The 18,899-nt window shown below is 38.7% G+C and overlaps 1 protein-coding gene across 4 annotated transcripts in view; it reads left to right on the forward strand.

Annotated features, from left to right (window-relative positions):
* The window catches only part of RALGAPA1 (Ral GTPase activating protein catalytic subunit alpha 1), a 207,309-nt gene that overhangs the window by 39,016 nt on the left and 149,394 nt on the right, over positions 1-18,899 (forward strand). For all 4 annotated transcript variants that reach the window (XM_055418250.2, XM_055418252.2, XM_055418251.2 and 1 more), the window contains exons 5-9: positions 3,062-3,105; positions 7,466-7,643; positions 9,819-9,934; positions 15,297-15,435; positions 16,643-16,851. In XM_055418250.2, the coding sequence (XP_055274225.2) occupies positions 3,062-3,105; positions 7,466-7,643; positions 9,819-9,934; positions 15,297-15,435; positions 16,643-16,851 (686 nt within the window). The remainder of the gene's footprint in view (positions 1-3,061; positions 3,106-7,465; positions 7,644-9,818; positions 9,935-15,296; positions 15,436-16,642; positions 16,852-18,899) is intronic.

Here is an 18,899-nt window from a genome sequence, read left to right on the forward strand (position 1 = left end):
TTTTTGATAAACTCAAGACTAAACATGATGTGTCCTTAATATATAAAGAACTCTGGCAACTCAGTAAGACAGATAAGTTTTTTAAATATACAAAATATTTGCATATATATCACACCAAAGAAGGCATATGAATTGCTAATAAGCATGATAAGGTGCCCAATAGAATAGTGAAATCCTATTTTTTATTTCATAATCATTAAAATGTTCTTGGTTATCTGTGAAGAAACTTCTCTAGACATCTGAACTTCTAAAGTTTTTCTCCTGAGAAATGTAGTCTTCAATCTGTAAAAGAGCTTTGGGCTCTCTAGTTGTCATGATTAGTAGTAGTCCAATAAATGTCCAATTTGAGAAGATATATCAATGGTCATGTTTCTTTGTCACTAAGAATCCTTAAAAAAAAAAAGTAACTTGAACAACTTTACACTAACAAGTTAGGTAGTTTTTTCTTTTAAGATATTTACTTATTTGACTGTGCCGAGTCTTTGTTGAGGCATGTGAGATCTAGTTCCCTGACCAGGGATGGAACCCAGGCCCCCTATATTGGGAGTCCGGAATCTTAGCCACTGGATCACCAAGAAAGACCCAAGGCAGTTTTAATAAAACCAGCAAATTCATAGAAAGAAACAACTTATTCAAACTGACTCAAAAAAGAATGTGCTCAGTCCCTCAGTTCAGTTCAGTCGCTCAGTCGTGTCCGATTCTCTGCAACCCCATGAATCACAGCACACCAGGCCTCCTTGTCCATCACCAACTCCTGGAGTTCACTCAAACTCATGTCCACAGAGTTGGTGATGCCATCCAGCCATCTCATTCTCTGTCGTCCCCTTCTCCTCCCGCCCCTAACCTTTCCCAGCATCAGAGTCTTTTCCAGTGAGTCAACTCGTCGCATGAGGTGGCCAAAGTATTGGAGTTTCAGCTTTAGCATCAGTCCTTCCAATGAACACCCAGGATTGATCTCCTTTAGAATGGACTGGTTGGATCTCCTTGCAGTCCAAGGGACTCTCAAGAGTCCAGCACCACAGTTCAAAAGCATCAATTCTTCAGTGATCAGCTTTCTTCACAGTCCAACTCTCACATCCATACATATGACCACGGGAAAAACCATAGCCTCAGTTGTATCCAACTCTTTGTGACCCCATGGACTGTAGCCTGCCAGGCCTCTCTGTCCGTGGGATTTTCCAGGCAGAAATAGTGGAGTGGGTTGCCATTTCCTTCTCCAGTGGATCTTCCCAGCCTAGGGACTGAAAACACTGGTGGCAGGTTCTTTACCACTGAGCCACCTGGGAGCTCTCATTTAGATTACTCACTTTCAGTGCTGCTGCCAGAAAAGCTGTATTCCATTTTGCATCTCCTTGTGTCTGTCTTTGTTCCCTGTTGTTGAATACTTTAAAAACATCTACTAATTGAGAAGGATTCATTTCAAGTATACCATCTATTTTTTAATCTCTGGGGCACTTAAAGTAACAATTATAAATCTTCTCACAAAGGAAAACTTAACTCCAAATATCTTAAAAAGATGTAATATCAATTGGTCACAAACTCTTTCAGAAAATAAAGGAACTCTTCCCAATCTATATACATGTCTATTATCATCTTGATAATAAAGCCAAATTAAAGACCTCACAAAAGAACACAGTAGTGTTCAATATCCATCATAAACACAGAGGCAAAAATCTTTAATAATTTATTAGCAAACTAAATTTAGTAGTATGATGAAAAGACTGTATGTAAATGGTAACCAATTGGAATTTATCTCAGGGATGCAAGGTTGGTTTAATATTTGAAAAGCATTTTGTGTAAAACACAGTATTAATAGAATAAATGACAAAACCACCTGTAATGCTGACTGTGATGTTTATTTGACTGTAATGCCAGCAGAAGAAAAAGCATCCAACAGAACTTACTGCCCATGCATGATTAAAAATGCTCATCAGATTTGATTAGTTTTCCACTTCTTTTTCTGTTCCATGGTTCAGTTGGTGATACTACAATGCATTTAGCATGTATAGATTTTTTAGGAGAGCTGATTAAGACCTAGGCTTTACGTAGAATTGTTTTAAGAAACTGTATTTGCTCAGACATGAGGAAGGGAATTGCAGATAAATCAACACAGTTTGTTGAAATATTAAAGCTTATTTTAGTATGATAAATAAAACTTAAGCAATAGAGTCACATCTTAATCATTTTTTATATATATTTCATATAAAAATATGTAATCTTGGTGTTACTGGAAAAAATAAAGATGCAAGATTAGAACAAATAGCTGTAGAGGAAATTTTGTTACTAGTATAAATTTTAAGCATAGTAACTATTTCTAAATATTTTATGGATTTATAGATAAGTAGTAATAACAAAATTTTTTTTGAGATAATTAATAACAAAATCTGGGTACGATTTCCTTTGGGGAGGGAAGGGAAAATGATTCAGGACAAGTTCACAGGAGGCTTCAGTGATACTTGTATAAAACATTATAAATAACATAAATAAATGAAATTTTGAAATTATAGGAAACATGAGACTGTTTAGATTTGTTCAAACTGAATGGTGGACTTCTGGTTGGTTGTGAATATTATTTCATTATTTTATTATAGGTTTGAAATACTGTATAATCACAAGAAAAAGTATTTTGAATACTTTGAGTATTTTGAAAAGAAAAAGTAGTACAGGGGAAATGTTTGTTAAGAAATACTAGAGTTTCAGGTGTTTATTTGATTAACTATGTAATTTTCTACAGTGGTTTTTATTTGTATTAGTGATGGTGAAAGTATTTATTTATATTCTTAGTCTAAGTAAAATATATAGATTGTTGCCTTAAATGCAATTTTGGTTTTATTGTTTAATAGGATAAATCATATATAATTCCAGTAAACCATGTGTTAAAATGGTGACTTTTTATATGCCCTCTATCCCAAGACTATGGCCAGAGGGATGTTAAGGTTACCAAGAATAATTTGGAGGTGGCCCAGGACTTGTTTTTAAAGTGATTTCAAGTCTTACCGATAACTCTTGACATTTAGAAATGAATAAGATGTGAATGTTTAAAATCATGTTTTCTTTTCAGGATTGATTTTAAAGAAACTACTACACACAGGAAACTCCTTGAAGGTATAATGTAATTATATTTCTTTTTTATGGTTAAAATTTTTTTTGAATTATTTTCAGCTGTGCTGGGTCTTGGTTGCTGCACAGGCTTCTCTCTGGTGGTGGCAAGCGAGGGCTGCTCTCCAGTTGTGTCCTGGCATCTCACTGCGGTGGCTTTTCTGGTTGTGGCTCCCAGGCTGTAGAGCACAGGCTCAGTAGTTGTGACACACAGGCTTAGTTGCTCTGTGGCATGTGGGATCTTTCTGGACAGGAATTGAACCCATGTGTCCTGCGTTGGCAGGTGGTTTCTTTACCACTGAGCCACCAGGAAAGCCCCATTTCTGCGGGTTTTTTTAAAAAACTAGGTAAAGCATATAGTCAACTGCGCCACTTGCCTGTTTCAGTGTTTTCCGAAATAAATATGAATAATCTTCAGTTCCCTTGATTGAAGTGAAATCACTTAAAAAATAGCAGCATGGTCAGTATGCATGAGGTTGACCATGCTACTGAAAAACTTGTGTAGTTTTACCACTGCATGTGACTCATTTGGCAGAAACACAGTCAGCTCTTGATGTCCAGGGGTTCTACATCCATATCATTTTATATATCGGACTTGAGCATATGCTGCTTTTGGTATCTATGGTAGGGGACGTCCTGGAAGCAATACCTCATAGATACTGAGGGACAACTGTGCTTTGCCCTGTGGTCCCCAGAAGATACAAATTATTAAGCTATTCAACAAATAATTCTTCATTTTACCATAGCTATCATGAGATGTAGAGGCAAGTAGTACATCTGTTAAAAATGGTTTATTTTTTTCCTTGTTTTTTATTATCCCATTGTGCTGTGGTTAGAAAAGCTTCTCAGTCCAAAAGCATCTTGCTGTAAGTTGGGTAAAAGTCTCATTGTAGGTACTTTTGGTTTCAAGGCTTGGGTTTGCAGTACAACAGGATAAGCCTTCCTACAGCTTTGTCCTGTTTCTAACTGAACAGAGAGGGTGGCAACAGATGCCTAGCTTTGGCAGTGGCTGTTTACAAACCATGCATGTGTGCTAAGTTGCTTCAGTCGTGTCCAACTCTCTGCTACCCTGTGGACTGTAGCCTGCCAGGCTCCTCTGTTCAGGATTCTCCAGGCAAGAATACAAGAGTGCGTTGCCATACCCTTCTCATTTTTCCAACCCAGGGATTGAACCTTGCATCTGTTACATCTCCTGCATTGGCAGGTGGGTTCTTTACCACTAGTGCCAGCTGCGAAGCTCAGTTGTCTACAGAGCTGTGGAAGAGTAATATCCGAAGCTATCAGTGAGGTTAGGTTAGTGAAGAACTTTGTGTTTTGCTTGGAGATCTGGAGTTTCCTTTGTTTTTGTCTTCCTGAAAGAACATTCTTCAGTTTAGATATTTTCTGTGTATTGGGCATTGTTCTAGTTGCTTAAAAATACAGTAATAGGCCAGATTTGCCCTTTAGAAGCAAATTAAATAAATGAGATAATTTCAGGCTGATAAGCCGTTAAAGGACAAGAGCAATGAGTTAGCAGTGAATCCGGATACCCATGACCTTGCTCCTTTTAGCAGTTAATAGTCATAGCAAGGAGTGGTCATTGCCCTCTCTTCTTCCGTCTTGGATTAGAGTGGCAATGTTGGGAAGAATGGAAGTAAACAAGAAGGAAATGATTTTGATTTTTTTTAAGTGAAAGTTATAGTGTAAAATTTACCTGATAGCTTTAAGTAGTTCAGTCGCTCAGTCGTGTTCGACTCTTTATGACCCCATGAACTGCAAAGGTGATGAACCCTGTCCATCACCAACTCCCGGAGTCTACCCGAACCCACGTCCATCGAGTCAGTGATGCCATCCAACCATCTCATCGTTTGTCATCCCCTTCTCCTCCTGCCCTCAATCTTTCCCAGCATCAGGGTCTTTTCAAATGAGTCAGCTCTTCGCACCAGGTGGCCAAAGGATTGGAGTTTCAGCTTCAAATCAGTCCTTCCAATGAACACCCAGGACTGATCTTCTTTAGGATGGACTGGTTGTATCTCCTTGCAGTCCACGGGACTCTCAGGAGTCTTCTCCAACACCACAGTACAAAAGCTTCGATTCTTCAGCGCTCAGCTTTCTTTATAGTCCAGCTCTCACATCCATACCTGACTACTGGAAAAACTATCCTTGACAAGATGAACCTTTGTTGGCAAAGTAGTGTCTCTGCTTTTTAATATGTTGTCTAGGTTGGTCATAACTTTCCTTCCAAGGAGTAAGCATCTTTTAATTTCATGGCTGCAATCACCATCTGCAGTGATTTTGGAGCCCAGAAAAATAAAGTCAGCCGCTGTTTCCACTGTTTCCCCATCTATTTGCCGTGAAGTGATGGGACCACATGTCATGATCTTAGTTTTCTGAATGTTGAGCTTGAAGCCAACTTTTTCACTCTCCTCTTTCACTTTCATCAGGAGGCTTTTGAGTTCCTCTTCACTTTCTGCCATAAGGGTGGTGTCATCTGCATATCTGAGGTTATTGATATTTCTCCCAGCAATCTTGATTCCAGCTTGTGCTTCCTCCAGCCGAGCATTTCTCATGATGTATTCTGCATATAAGTTAAATAAGCAGGGTGACAATATACAGCCTTGACGTACTCCTTTTCCTATTTGGAACCAGTCTGTTGTTCTATGTCCAGTTCTAACTGTTGCTTCTTGACCTGCATCGAGGTTTCTCAAGAGGCAGGTCAGGTGGTCTGGTATTCCCATCTCTTTCAGAATGTTCCACAGTTTATTGTGATCCACACAGTTAAAGGCTTTGGCATAGTCAATAAAGCAGAAATAGATGTTTTTCTGGAACTCTCTTGCTTTTTCGATGATCCAGCGGATGTTGGCAATTTGATCTCCGGTTCCTCTGCCTTTTCTAAAACCAGCTTGAACATCTGGAAGTTCACAGTTCACGTATTGTTGAAGCCTGGTGTGGAGAATTTTAAGCATGACTTTACTAGCGTGTGAGATGAGTGCAATTGTGCAGTAGTTTGAGCATTCTTTGGCATTGCCTTTCTTTGGGATTGGAATGAAAGCTGACCTTTTCCAATCCTGTGGCCACTGCTGAGTTTTCCAAATTTGCTGGCGTATTGAGTGCAGCACTTTCACAGCATCATCTTTCAGGATTTTAAATAGCTCAACTGTAATTCCATCATCTCCACTAACTTTGTTCGTAGTGATGCTTCCTAACACCCACTTGACTTTACATTCCAGGGTGTCTGGTTTTAGGTCAGTGATCACACCATTGTGATTATCTGGGTCGTGAAGATATTTTTTGTACAGTTTTTCTGTGTATTCTTGCCACCTCTTCTTAATATCTTCTGCTTCTGTTAGGTCCCTACCATTTCTGTCCTTTATTGAGCCCATCTTTGCATGAAGTGTTCCCTTGGTATCTCTAATTTTCTTGAAGAGGTCTCTAGTCTTTCCCATTCTGTTGTTTTCCTCTATTTCTTTGCATTGATCACTGAGGAAGGTTTTCTTCTCTCTCCTTGCTATTCTTTGGAACTCTGCATTCAAATGAGTATATCTTTCCTTTTCTCCTTTGCTTTTCGCTTCTCTTCTTTTCACAGCTATTTGTAAGGCCTCCTCAGACAGCTATTTTGCTTTTTTGCATTTCTTTTTCTTGGGGATGGTCTTGATTCCTGTCGCCTGTACAATGTCACGTACCTCTGTCCATAGTTCATCAGGCACTCTGTCTATCAGATCTAGTCCCTTAAATCTTAAATCCCTTAGAGCCCTGACCAGTAACGCTGAAGAAGCTGAAGTTGAATAGTTCTATGAAGACCTATAAGGCCTTCTAGAGCTAACCCCCAAAAAAGATGTCCTTTTCCTCATAGGGGACTGGAATGCAAAAGTAGGAAGTCAAGAAACACCTGGAGTAACAGGCACATTTGGCCTTGCAGTACAGAATGAAGCAGGGCAAAGGCTAATAGAGTTTTGCCAAGAGAACGCACTGGTCGTAGCAAACACCCTCTTCCAACAACACAAGAGAAGATTCTACACATGGACATCACCAGATAGCCGACACCAAAATCAGATTGATTATATTCTTTGCAGCCAAAGATGGAGAAGCTTTATACAGTCAGCAAAGACAAGACCGGGAGCTGACTGTGGCACATATCATGAGCTCCTTAAGTAATTAGAGACCAAGTTTATTTGTTCAGAATCCATAAATTTAGATTTATAAGGGCTAAGGGGTTAGTAAATTGTCATGGCTATCATTCTGTCCCCCTCTCCTGCCTTCTTTCCTTTTCTTCCTCTCCTTTGCAGAGTATCAGTCTGTAACCATCTTCCAGAGAATTTTGGCATGGAAGGAAGAAAATATTTCCATTTTAAATAAAACTACTGTTTTTCATTTCATTTCATTTTAGATTAGGCGGGAAGGTGTTCGGCTTTTCTTATTATGGTTGCAAGCTCTTCAGAATAACTGTAGCAAAGAACAGCTTTGGATGTTTTCATGCTTAATCCCTGGATTTTCAGCACCGCAGTCTGAATATGGACCTCGAACTTTAGATAATCTCATTAATCCTCCACTCAACCTTCAAGAAAGTAAGATTCATCTTTTCCATCATTATTTTAAAAATTTTGTGTAGTTTGTTAATATATATTTTTAAATGTCTGTACATTTTTAATGGGTTAATATAAGGCCATGTTTTTAAATGTGGGATTTGTAAAACAAAACTCAGAGAAAGGATTAGTGCTTGCCAGTGGAGGGGGGAGGGGTTGGGGGGTTTGAGCAGGGTAGGGGGAGGGATTTGAGGGTGGAAAAAATTGGTGAAGGGGATCTAGAGTTACAAACTTCTAGTCAGAAAGTCAATAAAATAAGTCATCAGGATGTAGTGGACAGCATGGGAACTGTAGTTGATGACAACTGTGAGTTTGAAAGTTGCTAAGAAAGCAAATATTAGAAGTTCTTACCACAAGAAAAAATTTTTTTGTAATTTTGGTGACAGATGGTAAATACTTATTGGGGTGATTATTTTATAGTGCATACAAATGTTGAATCATGTTGTACACCTGAAACTAGTATAATGTTGTATGTCAATTATACTTCAGTAAAAAATGTAAATAAATAAAGATTTTAAAACATCCAGGTATAATGAGGCCAACAGATCAGGAGATGGTTGCTGTTAAATGATAACTTGTTACTCATAGTTCTCAGGAGAAGTGGGTGTGCCACACCAAGGAGCGTGGTCACACAGGGAAGCACCAGGGTCAGTCGGGAATGGGGCTTGAAGGGTAGGGGTGGATATCATGGGCAAGAGCTCAGTCAGAAATGTGTGCAGTAGGGTGAGCAGGTCTAAGACTGGCTAATTCAGATAATTTTATTAATATCAGGCTCTGGGGCATAGAAGTTGTCCCTGGTTATTTGGTACCTAATCCTTGAGGTCATTAGGTTAGGGGACTAGTAGCCCTGAATGTATGGAGAAGGAACTGGCAACCCAGTCCAGTACTCTTGCCTGGAGAATCTAATGGACAGAGGAGCCTGGTAGGCTGCAGTCCATGGGGTTGCACAGAGTTGGACACAACTGAAACAACTTCACTTTCACTTTTCACTTTCGCCCATTGGAGAAGGAAATGGCAACCCACTCCAGTGTTCGTGCCTGGAGAATCCCAGGGACGGGGGAGCCTGGTGGGCTGCCATCTATGGGGTCACACAGAGTTGGACACGACTGAAGCGACTTAGCAGCAGCAGTAGCAGCCCTGAGTGTAAGATTCCAACAGAAGAAGTGGTAGAGATATAGGCTCTGGATATTTAGTTTGTATTTGAAAGGCAAACTTTCAGGCCTTTAGTTTTCCGTCTCTGGGAATTAGCTAGCTGTGTGAGAGGCTTTCTCACTAGGGCCTGTAAGACCCCTGTTATTGTTTAATATAGGCCATTTTTACATTTAATTTTGAATTGTCATGTAGCAGCTTGTATCCTCGATATACACGGAAGTGCAAGTATGTTTTACTTTGTGCAAAGAGAACTGTAAAAAAAAAAATATATCCATCTTTGGGCTTAATTTCTTGCCTTCTATTTACTCAGAAATAGGTTTAGGAACCTGCTTATGTTAAACCAGTTACTGATTGTGTTGCTTGGGAAATATTTAAGAGAGTTTAGCTAGTTGTGGGTTGATTTTCTTGAATTGCTTTTGTTATAATCAATGTTTTTGAATATCTGCAAAATTTAAAAATGTTCTAGTTTCTTTTTTTACAAGTGGACTCTTATAAACAGGGAACTAAAATGCTAACTTCTCTTTCTTTCTGCAAGGGAAATATTAATAGTATTTCATCCTTTGAATAAAGATGCTATCTTAAATATGAAGCATGGACATTACCTAGGGTAATCAGATTGTCCTTTAATTGATGAATAGGCATATTATTATTAATGTTTTTATAATATTTATGGAATTTTGTCATGTACACTCTTAATCTGAATTTGAAAATATCATGAGTAGTTCTTTTTCAGGCTGACGTTATTCACTCTTAATCCCGAATATCCGTCCATCCCTGTCACATTTCCTTGATCAGGGGTTCATGAAACAGTTCATTATTAAAGTTGATGGTTGTTGTGATGGGCTGTCAGTATGACCTTAGATTTATTTCAAGTTTCAGTCATTAGAATATTCTCAAGCTTTGCTTATTCTTTGCTTATCCATTTTGTAGTTAACTTTTATTCAGGTCATATTATCATAATGAGTCTTAAATTTGTGGTTCTACCAAACTTTTGTCTTTGGATAGCTCAAGTCACTATAGAGGAAATCACTCCACTTGTCCCCCCACAATCAGGAGATAAAGGACAAGAAGATCTTACAAGCTATTTTCTTGAAGCACTTTTAAAATATATAGTAATTCAGGTATGTGCAATCTTCTTTTATATCACCCTCCTTACTATCCTGTGGGTAGTTCATTTTCAACTCCTTCCAGTTATTCTGTCATAGTAGATGCTTGCTTATTTTCCTAAAGGAGGAGTAAAGATTTTCACTTCTGAAAATATATGTTAATATGCTCTTCCTGAAATAAAATCATTAGAGGGATTATGAACCTCTTAGAAAGGGAGCTGGAGAGAGTAGATTCTTTATGTCTATAGTGTCAGCAAAAACAAGACTGGGAGCTGACTGACTCAGATCATGAACTCCTTATTGCCAAATTCAGACTTAAATTGAAGAAAGTAGAGAAAACCACTAGACCATTCAGGAATGACCTAAATCTAATCCCTTACAACTATACAGTGGAAGTGACAAATAGATTCAAGGGATTAGATCTGATAGATAGAGTGCCCAAAGTACTATGGACATTGTACAGGAGCAGGGATCAAGACCATCCCCAAGAAAAAGAAATGCAAAAAGGCAAAATGGTTGTCTGAGGAGGCCTGACAAACAGCTATGACAAGAAGAGAAGAGAAGGCAAAGGAGAAAAGGAAAGATATACCCATTTAAAGGCAGAGTTCCAAAGAATATCAAGGAGAGATAAGAGAGCCTTCCTCAGTGATCAGTGCAAAGAAATAGAGGAAAACAATAGAATGGGAAAGACTAGAGATCTCTTCTAGAATATGAGAGATATCAAGGAAACATTTCATACAAAGATGGGCTCAATAAAGGACAGAAATGGTAGGGAACTAACAGAAGCAGAAGATACTAAGAAGAGGTGGCAAGAATACACAGAACCGTACAAAAAAGATCTTCATGACCAGATAATCAGAATGGTGTGATCACTCACCTAGAGGCAGACATCCTGGAATGTGAAGTCAAGTGGGCCTTAGGAAGCATACTATGAACAAAGCTAGTGGAGGTGATGGAATTCCAGTTGAGCTATTTCAAATCCTAAAAGATGATGCTCTAAAAGTGCTACACTCAATATGCCAGCAAATTTGGAAGACTCAGCAGTGGCCACAGGACTGGAAAAGGTCGATTTTCATTCCAATCCCAAAGAAAGGCAATGCCAAAAAATGCTCAAACTACCATACAATCACATTCATCTCACATGCTAACAAAGTAATGCTCAAAATCCTCCAAGCCAGGCTTCAACAATACGTGAACTGTGAACTTCCAGATGTTCAAGCTGGATTTAGAAAAGCTCGAACCAGAGAACAAATTGCCCTCATCCGCTGGACCATTGAAAAAGCAAGAGAGTTCCAGGAAAACATCTATTCTGTTTTATTGACTATGCCAAAGCCTTTGACTGTGTGGATCACAACAAACTGGAAAATTCAAGAGATGGGAATACCAGACCACCTGACCTGCCTCCTGAGAAAGCTTTATGCAGGTCAAGAAGCAGCAGTTAGAACTGGACATGGAACAAGACTGGTTCCAAATCAGGAAAGGAGTACATCAGGGCTGTGTATTGTCACCCTGCTCATTTAACTTCTATGCAGAGTAAGTACATCATGAGGAACGCTGGGCTGGAGGAAGCACCAGCTGGAATCAAGATTGCTGGGAGAAATATCAATAACCTCAGATATGCAGATGACCATCCTTATGACAGAAAATAAAGAAGAACCAAAGAGCCTCTTGATGAAAGTGAAAGAGAAAAGTGAAAAAGCTGGCTTAAAACTCAGCCTTCCGAAAACTAAGATCATGGCATCTGGTCCCATTACTTCATGGGAAATAGATGGGGAAGCAGTAGAAACAGTGTCAGACTTTATTTTTCTGGGCTCCAAAATCACTGCAGATGGTGATTGCAGCCATGAAATTAAAAGACGCTTACTCCTTGGAAGGAAAGTTATGACCAAACTAGATAGCATATTAAAAAGCAGAGATATTACTTTGCCAACAAAGGTCCGTCTAGTCAAGGCTATGGTTTTTCCAGTAGTCAGGTATGGATGTGAGAGTTGGACTGTGAAGAAAGCTGAGCGCTGAAGAATTGATGCTTTTGAACTGTGGTGTTGGAGAAGACTTTTGAGAGTCCTTTGGACTGCAAGGAGATCCAACCAGTCCATTTTAGAGGAGATTAGTCCTGGGTGTTCATTGAAGGGACTGATGTTGAAGCTGAAACTCCAATACTTTGGCCACCTCATGTGAAGAGTTGACTCATTGGAAAAGACCCTTATGCTGTGAAGGATTTGGGGCAGGAGGAGAAGGGGACGACAGAGGATGAGATGGTTGGATGGCATCACCGACTCGATGGACATGAGTTTGAGTGAACTCCAGGAGTTGGTGATGGACAGGGAGGCCTCGTGCTGTGATTCATGGGGTCGCAAAGAGTCGAACACAACTGAACTGAACTCCTTGGAAGGAAAGTTATGACCAACCTAGACAGCTTATTAAAAAACAGAGACATTACTTTGTCAACAAAGGTCCGTCTAGTCAAAGCTATGGTTTTTCCAGTATTCATGTATGGATGTGAGAGTTGCACTGTAAAGAAAGGTAAGCACCGAGGAATTGATGCTTTTGAACTGTGGTGTTGGAGAAGACTCTTGAGAGTCCTTTGGATAGCAAGGATATCCAGCCAGTACATCCTAAAGGAGATCATTCTTGAATATTCATTGGAAGGGCTGATGCTGAAGCTGAAACTCCAATACTCTGGCCACCTGATGCAAAGAACTGACTCATTGGAAAAGACCCTGATAGTGGGAAAGATTGAAGGCAGGAGGAGAAGGGGACGACAGAGGATGAGATGGTCGGATGGCATCACCCGACTCAATGGACATGGATTTGAGTACTGGGAGTTGGCGATGGAGGAGGAGGCCTGGCGTGCTGCATACCTGAGGTCGCAAAGAATCAGACACGACTGAATGACTGAACTGAGCAGAATCTGAACTTTGTGTGTATATACCTTATGTGAGCCAGTTGTGTTTACTTTGTAGTCTTTCATTTATAGTTAACAGCTGTGGCGCTTTAGATGAAAAATCGTTTGATTTAGGGATCAATCTGACTAGAGGCAGCAATTGAAGAGGTGGACTGAGGATGCCCTTAGAGGGTGGAGGGATGTAATTTTTACTTAAACCTACTTGTATTTTTAAAATTTTTAGGTGCATGTATTATGTAAGATAACCTGTTTATCTCCATATATGAAATGTGCATATCCTGATTAATGAAAACACTTTTAGCATATACACATTTCTTTTAATTGTTCTGAACACAAAAATTCCCTGTGTCTCAGAAACAAATATTATGAAGTTAATTTGCACCCTGATCGAGATGACCAGGGTTTGAATCCTGATTGCGTCTTACTGATAATGTGACTTTCGGTAAATTACTTAACCTCTCTGTGCCTAAAGTAGAGACAAAAAAATAATACATATCCCATTTTGGTGTTTGGGGCTTAAGTAATTAGTGTATAGTATTTAGAATAACCAACTGTGATATATAGTATGTGTTTTTTAGTGAGTAGTTAGCGTTACTGTATTACCAGTTTTTTTACTTCATGTAAAAAAACTTTTGTACTTCATGTAAATTTTAAAAATTGTTTTACTGGTTTATTGAGATACATTTGGCATACAGTAAACTGTAATGTTTGAAAAGTACATTTTGATGAATTTTATTACATGTAAACACCCATGAGACCATCACAACAATCAAGATAATGAATGTATCTATCACCCCTAAAAATTCTCAGATGCCACCCTTCTGTACCTACCTGCCACCCTTCATCATCTTGTTCCCCAGGCTATTGTTGATGTGATTTACTTTCACTATAGTTTGCACTTCTGTACTTTCATATAAATGGGGTCATATTGTACCTCTTTTTTTCTTCTATTTTTGGTCTGACTTTTTTTTCCCCCCAGCATAATAATTTAAAAAATCTTTATTATTGTATATATCTACAGTTTGATTCTTTTTATTGCTGAGTAACTTTTTCAGTGTATGGATATGCTGTGATTTGTTATCTAGTCATCTACTAATGGTAAGGTGAACTGTTTCTAGTTTTGGGCTATTGCAGATAAAACTACTATGATTATTGGCAAATAAGTCTTTGTGTGAATACAGACTTTCTTTTCCCTTGGGTAAATACCTAGTAGTGGAATAGCTAGATTGTATAGTAGGTATATATTGATTTTTTTCCAAGTGGTTGTTCCTTTTTATATTCCACTAGCAATGTTTGTGGAGAAGGCAATGGCAAGCCACTCCAGTAGTCTTGCCTAGAAAATCCCATGGATGGAGGAGCCTGGTAGGCTGCAGTCCGTGGGATCGCTAAGGGTCATACACAACTGAGCGACTTCACTTTCACTTTTCACTTTCACACATTGGAGAAGGAAATGGCAACCCACTCCAGTGTTCTTGCCTGGAGAATCCCAGGGACGGGGGAGCCTGGTGGGCTTCCGTCTAAGGGGTCACACAGAGTCGGACACGACTGAAGTGACTCAGCAGCAGCAGCAGCAGTGTTTGAGACTATATAAGGTTGCTTCATATACTCACCATCAACTGATATGATCAGTCTGTAGTTTTAGTCATTCTAAAGTTAATGTACAGTAGTTTCTCGCTGTGGTCCACTCAGGTCCACTTTATTATCCTCCTACTTAGATATCTTTCTCAGCCTACTAGAGTTTTCACACCCTATATTTTATAGCTCTGCTCCTTCTGGCTTACTCCCCTCTACACTTCATGGATACTTTGCTCACCCCTGTAAGACTCTGAGCACCCACTGAATTCCTGCCCCAGTTATACTCCCTTCATGGATGCCTCCTGTGGTCAGGCTCTGATGGCCTGCACTTGACTGACACTGTTTCCTACCTTCCACTCTGCCCTCTCACATATGCCAGTTTTGTTTGACTTTTAGGCTGAATTATTCAGGAAGGGAGAAAGAGGAAAGAACACTATCATCTTTGTCAGTAGTTGAGCCGAGTTTTAAGTCAACTTTGACAGTTTTCCAGAGCACATTATAAGATTTTTGTAAGATAACATATATCATTGACCTTTGAACAATATAGGTCCCCTTATACACAGATATTTTTCAATAAATATAATCTACACTACCACACAAGCCACTGTTGCTTGAATCTATGAATATGGAGGGCTGACCGCAACGTTACAAATGAATTTTTAAGTGCACAGAGGATCGGCACTTCAACCCCAGGTTGTTCAAGGGTCAACTGTATATTATTTTTGCATGGGACAAGTTTTTCTGTTTACATAAACATACGTACATACACAGATTTAGCTTTTTATCTTTGTAGTCTAAGTTTAGTTTATTGCTTAGGTAGCCTCTTATAAGCTTGTTTTTAACAGCTAGTATTTTTTTTTCCTCCTGGAATGATTCTAATTTTTTGTTTATTTTTAGGTAAAAAGTTTAGAGTGGAAGAACAAAGAAAACCAAGAAAGAGGATTTTCATTTTTGTTTTCACATTTTAAGAAATATTATTTGCCTTATATTTTCCCAAACATCTGTAAGGAGAATAGTTTATATCATCCTGTACTTGGTAAGTAATCTTTGTAATTTTCTAAAGGCTCAGACGGTAAAGCGTCTGCCTGCAATGTGGGAGACCCGGGTTCGATCCCTGGGTCGGGAAGATCCCCTGGAGAAGGAAATGGCAATCCACTCCATTCCTGCCTGGAGAATCCCATGGACGGAGGAGCCTGGTAGGCTACAGTCCACAGGGTTGCAAAGAGTCGGATACGACTGAGCTACTTCACTGTCACTACTATGCATAACAGTAAAACATTCATCAGTAGAAATTTAGCATTTATTACCTTCAGAAAACTTGCCACATTTAATTTGTATTGATTAATTGGAGATAGTATACCATGATTCATACTGAATGTCATAGTGAAAATGCAGTTTTGTTAGTGGAGAAATTTCATTCCAAGTGAATAGATTTATCAAAAGCTTATTTCTGGGTATCGCCTCTTGGAGAAGTTAGCCTACCAGGAATATTTGTGATTACAAATTAAACTTAATTCTAATGTTTGGTATCATCTTTAAACTGTTTTGTAAAACTTTTTAAGGTCCCTCGAAGGTTTTGCTTTGTATGTCTTTATCAAATTCTGTATGAATAATTACATTGTCATGTATTTTGATCATATCTTGTTCCAGTATTTAGTGACTATGCCAAAATGTCAGAACCTTGAAGCTATAGCCTCAAGGACAAAGCCTGGTTTAGAAGTAGCCCACTGCCGTGTGTAGAAGCCATTGACAGCCTGTGTGTGGAAATGTCCTTTTTGCACAAAGATGTTTCTGTTTTAAGCTCTGCCAAGTTTAGACAACTCATAAGCTTAGGCACAGTCATTAAGGCTGGTAGAAATGACTTAAATTAGAGTAGCAGACCTTTACCATTGAAAACAATATTTGCTTTAAAAATTTTTCTATGAAAATCCTCATTCTTTGCATGATATCAAAATATGTCTCAGACCTAGTTAATTGAAGTGAGCCCTCATTAATTTTAAATGGCTCTGGAAGTTTCTTAACATTTTTAATGAATTTTTAGTGACATTTTGGCACATTTCCATATATCAGCTGTTTATGTTTCAGTCTTCTAGATTCCATGCAATACCTAGCAAATTATTTTAAAATGTACTAATTCTATTTCTGAAATCAGGATATTATCTCATTTTCTGAAATATTTAAAAACATAGATTTATCGAAGCATAATTCCTTTCTTATTTTGGTTTTTGTTTCATTCTGCATAGATATCCCACAGATGAGACCAAAGCCACATTATGTCATGATAAAGAAGGATGCTGAAACCAATGAGGCAATCTATTGTACAAAGGAGCCTTTCATTAAGGCTCGTGTTATTGTCATTCGTTGGCTGGTTTCATTCTGGCTGGAGCCAAAGCCGCATACAGGACCTCATATTCCTGGGATGGAAGGTGAAGTCGTGCCAAAAAATATTCAGGTAATACACACACAGAGCAAACTTGTTATAGTTAAAAATGGGTTTAGGGATTTGTCCACTGATTTCAGTTCCTTAGATGTAGAACACATTTAAAACAAATAATAACCCTACATTATTTTTATAAATGTATTTTGCAAATCCAGATTTTAATAAGTATTATAGAAACAATAGTTTTCTTAATGAAAAATGCAATTTGTAACGTTGTAAGGTATAGAAGATAATTTCAGTCATATACAAGTCTCAACTTATTTCTTTATTTCATGTTAATTGTACAGTACTAAAAATATTCTAAATTGTACAAATTAAAAATATTCTGAATTGTGCAAATTCTTGCAGTTGGAAAAAACTTGCAATTAAATGACCTTCATAATTCTATTTCAGAGAAGGCAATGGCAACCCACTCCGGTACTCTTGTCTGGAAAATCCCATGGGCTGAAGAGCCTGGTAGGCTGCAGTCCATGGGGTCAGGAAGAGTCAGACCTGACTGAGCGACTTCACTTTCACTTTTCACTTTCATGCATTGGAGAAGGAAATGGCAACCCACTCCAGTGCTCTTGCCTGGAGAATCCCAGGGACGGCAGAGCCTGGTGGGCTGCTGTCTGTGGAGTCGCAGAGAGTCAGACACGACTGAAGTGACTTAGTAGCGGCAGCATAGTTCTATTTTTATTTAGTTTTTAAATATTTAGTTATTTATTTTGATTGCCTTAAGTCTTAGTTGTAGCACACAGGCTCAATAGTTGCTCTGTAGCATATGGGCTCTTAGTTACCCAACCAAGGATCAAACTCACATTCCCTGTGTTAGGAGACAGCTTCTTAATCACTGAACCACCAGGAAAATCCCATTCATAGAGTACTGTTTTAAAGTCCTGTCACCATGTCATGTCCCCTTTTTTCAGGAACGCTGACTCTAGAAATATGATGTGAAGTTACACAGCTATGCAGCAGAAGGACTAATATTTAAAATTCTCTTGTTTTTAATTAAACTATTACCTTCTTTTTTCACTTGCCCCTCCTCTCAATGTGAATTTTTTCCCTGAAATTGTCTTTATTTCTGTGTTTTTATTTTCCTTTTCTCACATTTCCTCATTTTAAAAATATTTTATATGTGTGTGCTTTTTATACAACCTCTTTAAATACTTTAGAAGTTAAGTGGAGGTATAAAGTATGTTCATTAACATTCAAAAAATTTGACTTACAGTCCCTCTAGCCTTTTATTTGTCTATAGCAGATTATGTGTTGTGTTTTCCCCAAAACATTGTTCTAGGTTCTCTACAAAGAGTTTTTGAATGTAGACACTCTCAAGCAGAACTATTCTTTCTGATCTCAGAATTCAATAAACTGAAAATAAGATTTTTTTTTTTTTTTTAGTTGGGAAGGCATATTTGAGATCATTTACATACTTAAAACCCTTTTATTTTATAGATGATAGAACTGAGACCAAAAACTGAATAATGTACCAGAAAGTATATTATCATGCCACTATATAGTGCTACCTATCAATCCATGGTTCAGTTCAGTTCAGTTCAGTCTCTCAGTCGTGTCCGACTCTCCGCGACCCCATGAATCACAGCACGCCAGGCCTCCCTGTCCATCACCAACTCCCGGAGTTGACTCAAACTCATGTCCACAGAGTCGGTGATGCCATCCAGCCATCTCATTCTCGGTCGTCCCCTTCTCCTCCCGCCCCCAACCTTTCCCAGCATCAGAGTCTTTTCCAGTGAGTCAACTCGTCGCATGAGGTGGTCAAAGTATTGCAGTTTCAGCTTTAGCATCAGTCCCTCCAATGAACATCCAGGATTGATCTCCTCTAGAATGGACTGGTTGGATCTCCTTGCAGTATAAGGGACTCTCAAGAGTCTTCTCCAACACCACAGTTCAAAAGCATCGATTCTTCGGCGGTCAGCCTTCTTCACAGTCCAACTCTCACATCCATACATGACCACGGCAAAAACCATTTAGTAATTTCTTTATTACTGCCCTAACACTTTTACTTTTTCCCTAAGTTTAGCCATCATCTTCAGTCATGGTGAAAATTGTTACGTTATTAG

Source organism: Moschus berezovskii, chromosome 21 (genome assembly GCF_049115385.1).
Source record: "Moschus berezovskii isolate FMDL1 chromosome 21, NW_MosBer_1.0, whole genome shotgun sequence".
NCBI lineage: Eukaryota > Metazoa > Chordata > Mammalia > Artiodactyla > Moschidae > Moschus > Moschus berezovskii.